Source organism: Arvicanthis niloticus, chromosome 2 (genome assembly GCF_011762505.2).
Source record: "Arvicanthis niloticus isolate mArvNil1 chromosome 2, mArvNil1.pat.X, whole genome shotgun sequence".
NCBI classification, from domain to species: Eukaryota; Metazoa; Chordata; class Mammalia; order Rodentia; family Muridae; genus Arvicanthis; species Arvicanthis niloticus.
In genome coordinates this window covers 133,369,590-133,373,259 of record NC_047659.1, presented here as the reverse complement: position 1 = coordinate 133,373,259, position 3,670 = coordinate 133,369,590, and the positions used below count along the sequence as shown (strand labels likewise).

General features: G+C 48.8%; 1 protein-coding gene across 2 annotated transcripts; it reads left to right on the top strand.

The window, feature by feature from the left end:
* The first annotated feature begins 1,831 nt into the window (after window positions 1-1,831).
* On the top strand, window positions 1,832-2,958 carry Wfdc12 (WAP four-disulfide core domain 12). 2 transcript variants are annotated; one of them, XM_034496940.2, is made up of 3 exons: window positions 1,833-2,027; window positions 2,151-2,301; window positions 2,757-2,958. In XM_034496940.2, exons 1-3 carry the CDS (start codon window positions 1,949-1,951, stop codon window positions 2,773-2,775), a joined length of 249 nt encoding a protein of 82 aa, XP_034352831.1. In that variant the 5' UTR covers window positions 1,833-1,948; the 3' UTR covers window positions 2,776-2,958. The 2 variants fall into 2 exon arrangements, with proteins under 2 accessions (XP_076784420.1, XP_034352831.1); XM_076928305.1 differs by lacking the exon at window positions 2,757-2,958 and having other exon boundaries at window positions 1,832-2,027; window positions 2,151-2,305.
* Window positions 2,959-3,670: the final 712 nt, after the last annotated feature.

Genomic DNA, 3,670 nt, shown 5'->3' with positions numbered 1-3,670 from the left:
AGGCATCATGGGGATGACCTTGGGGAAATGCTGACAGAGGAAAGGATTTCCTCAAAAGCACTCTCTCTGCTCATCTTTTCTTTTTGTTAACATTTTATTTATTTATTCTCTCCAGTTTCCGGGCTTGTGCAGGATTCTTTTTTCCATCTCTAGAACTATCTTGCATCATACACATAAGCACCACTCTGCCCCGTAGGCTTCCTTCCCAAAAGGTCCCCAATCCAGGAGTTCATAATGAATTCCTATTTCTGAAGGCAGGCGACCTGGAGTCCAAGATGTGAGAGCTGGAAACGCTGAGTGAGTTGGGGGCGGCATTTCAGGAAATAAAACATAATTCCTATGAATGAGATAAAACTAGGAGGCCCGTTTTATGAATAAGGAAAGTGAGTTTGGGGAAGGAAAAGCCTTCAGTCACACAACTAGTGACAGGGCCAAGGTCTGCTTCCACTTGTGGCCCGTGAGGGTGGTGAAGTGGAAACTTAAGGGTTCTTTGGAGAGTCTGTTGTGTTGGGTGGTGTTTTGCTGGGGCAAACACATGAAGGAACATTTTTCCTGAAGTGGACACAGGTGAAAGGCTACGACAGACTCGTGTAGAAACATTTCTCTGAAGCAGACACAGGTGAAAGGATATTCTGTTAAAGCAAGCATGTGAGAGGACAGGTGAGGAAGGATTCTTCACTAATGACACACAAGTATTGGTCCATCTTACGTTGTGTAACTAACTGAGCTGCATTTGTTGGGACTCCATAGAGAGAAACGAACCAAAAAACTTCTGGCGGTGTGCTGTGACTTGTTTCGGCTTTTTGCCGCTTCTGTGGACTTGGGCTGATGGGCAGAGTGATGTCAGCTGAGAGAGACACATGCTGAGGCGAGACCGGAGGGAAAATAAAAAGGGCTCAACTGACACTGGGAGGGAGCTTGGCTTGCTTGCAAACACTTGGTGGTCTTGTGTCTTCGCTGATCTTCCGCTAATCTTTGCTTCACTGACAGAAGCACAGCCAAGAACTTCTGGTGTCCCTCCGAGTCCCTCCTGCTGACTCCTGCCGAGGCTGAGGCCTGGCTGTCTCTGCTAGGTAGTGTCCCGGCTGCTGAGTCATCTTTGCTATCCCAACTCTGCTGAACTTGACTGTTGGTGTATCCATAAGTGTCTGGGAGTGGATCAGGCTGTTGCTGGTGACTCCTGTGAACTGAGCTGCTGATTTTCCTGACAATGCAGACAGGATTTGCTCCCAAGAACCATTTCTAAGAAGGTCTACTTCCCCTGTATCCTTTCTTTTCCACTACCTCTTGTGGGTGGTGGGCTAGGAGGAAGGTTAAAGTGTTTCAGAACCATCATTAAAAGTAGACTTTAAAAAGAATTAAAGTAACATGGTGGCATGGTTTGGAGCACATAGTGACAGAGTTTTAAACTGAGTGTGACAGAGCCTTCCTTGGGGTGAGAAGAAAACTGGGGACCAGTCCAGATATGACAGGAAGAAGAGAACGCCTCTGTCTAGAGGGGGACACACAGAGAGAGAGGGCTCAATAGTGAACATCAGATTTGAAGAAAATGGGTCCTGCCGTTCTCTGCCAGGCTGTGTGTCCTTTGTGCTGCCTTCCTCCTCCCATAAGATAATACAGCCTGGATGGCAACTTGGCCTCAGTAGAGACTTCTTGTGCAAACAGAGGATCTCAAGAGTTAGGAGCTCTAGGAGGGACTCCAAGTCCCTCCCTCAAAATGGTGGACATTTCTGACAGGGCTTGGAAAGCACAGGCTTCCCTGCCATCAGCAAACCTTCAGCCCTGCCCATTGCCACGCCCAGCAGAAACAGTAGAAAGCCAGCCTCAACCTCAGCCTCAGCCTCAGCCTCAGCCCCATCACCAGCCTCAGCGTCCGCCTCAGCGTCTGCCTCAGCCTCAGCCTCAGCCTCAGCCTCAGCCTCAGCCTCAGCCTCAGCCTCACAGCAGCATGTGGCCAAACAGTATCTTGGTCCTCACAGTGCTCCTCATTTCCTCTACTCTGGTAACTGGAGATGGAGTCAAAGGCGGTAAGTGGGCATGATGAGCTGGCTAGAACTGGGATGGGAGCGCCGGGATTCTAGAGAGGGCTGAAGCACCTCCCCGTGACCTGCCCCTGCCCACTCACCTTGTGCCTTCTTCACCAAATAAAGAGAAAGAAGGCATTTGCCCAGCAGACATTGTCCGCTGTATCAGGACAGAGGATCCCCTGTGTAACAATGACAGGGACTGTAAAGGTCAGCAGAAATGCTGCTACTGGCGCTGTGGCTTCAAATGTGTGCAGCCCGTGAAAGACAACGAACAGTAAGTAGCTTTCACTGCTGTGCATGGTCCTCCCACTTCCCACCTCTGTCTCCTGAAAGTACCGGGGAGCGGTTCTTGCAGCAGAGGGGCAGAGAGAGATGGTTATGAGCTTATGGGATCCCCAGAGATCAGTAGCCTTGAACTTCTCTCCTTTGCCAAAGGTGAAGGCATGACAAGGATGTCCACCAAGCAGAGTCAGGAGAAAGTCTCTGGGCTTCCCCTCCTCTCAGGACTGCTCCCATAAGTCTTGCTTTGTTCCTTCCTCCTCTAGAACTTGCTGTCCCCTAACACCTGCCGTGGGGGGGGGGGGGGCACAGGCTTGAAGTATGGGAGAAACGGGCACCCCACGGGCAGCCTGGTCCCAGAGTCCTTGTGTGCAAAAGAGGGAACAGCCTATCCATCCAGCCTGACCCCAGAGTAAGCATCCTTCCTCATCAGATTCTCCTCTTTAACAGATGGACCCCTCAGGGATGAGGTGTGATACCTCATACAAAAGGCCTCAGAGGACTGTTCCCCCTTCCACTGTGTAAGGACACAGCAAGATGGTACAAAGACCAGCAACCAGGCCTTTCCAGATACTGAATCCCAGGGCATCTTGATCTTGGACTTCCCAGCCTCCAGAACTCTGAGAAATAAATGTTGTTTATAGGCCACTCAGTCTATGGTAATTTGTTACAGTGGTCCAAATAGTCTAGGTGTGTGTGTGTGTTTGTACACATACATAAAGAAACACTTCTGGAAATATACATATTTTTGGGAAAAACTGTAAAACTTTATTAAATAACATTTTAAAAGATCTGAATAAATAGGATAAAATTGTCCATAATATGATATTTTTAAAATATCAATATCTTACAGCTGGCCAAAGGGCATAAGACAAAGAGACTCTGGAGCTGAATTGTTTATAACTAAATGAGATATCTATACCACACAACACTCACCACCACTACCACCAAATTCAGAGAACATCAAGGAAAAGCCAGAGACTCTAGAAGATTGCTGCAAATGATGTCTTGTGAACACAAGGCAACTATTGTAGCCAACACAAGCCGTGCACAAATCAGACCAGTCACCCTTAGTTGAGGAGCCATGTCCGTTGACGGCCACTAGAGGGAGCAGAGTCAGTTTTCCTCAGTGGTATGGCCCATGGTGAGTTGACAGTGCCCCAGTGGATGGGACCCCACACCCATGAGCATACGGGCACACTATGTGGATTCAGTGGGTTATTTTTAAGAGGGGGGAAAGAACAAGAGGGAGAGAACAAGAGAAGGGGGAGAGGGTAAGGGAGAGAGAGAGGGAGAGGCATGAATTAGGAGGGAAATGTGGACAGGAATCTAGGGGAGTTGGAGAGAGAAGTGAAAGAGAGTTG

Coding starts and splice junctions, on each gene's coding strand:
- Wfdc12 (XM_034496940.2), top strand. CDS start 1,949: ATGTGGCCAAACAGTATCTTGGTCCTCACAGTGCTCCTCATTTCCTCT. Junction 2,028..2,150: donor TGGAGATGGAGTCAAAGGCG/GTAAGTGGGCAT, acceptor CACCAAATAAAG/AGAAAGAAGGCATTTGCCCA.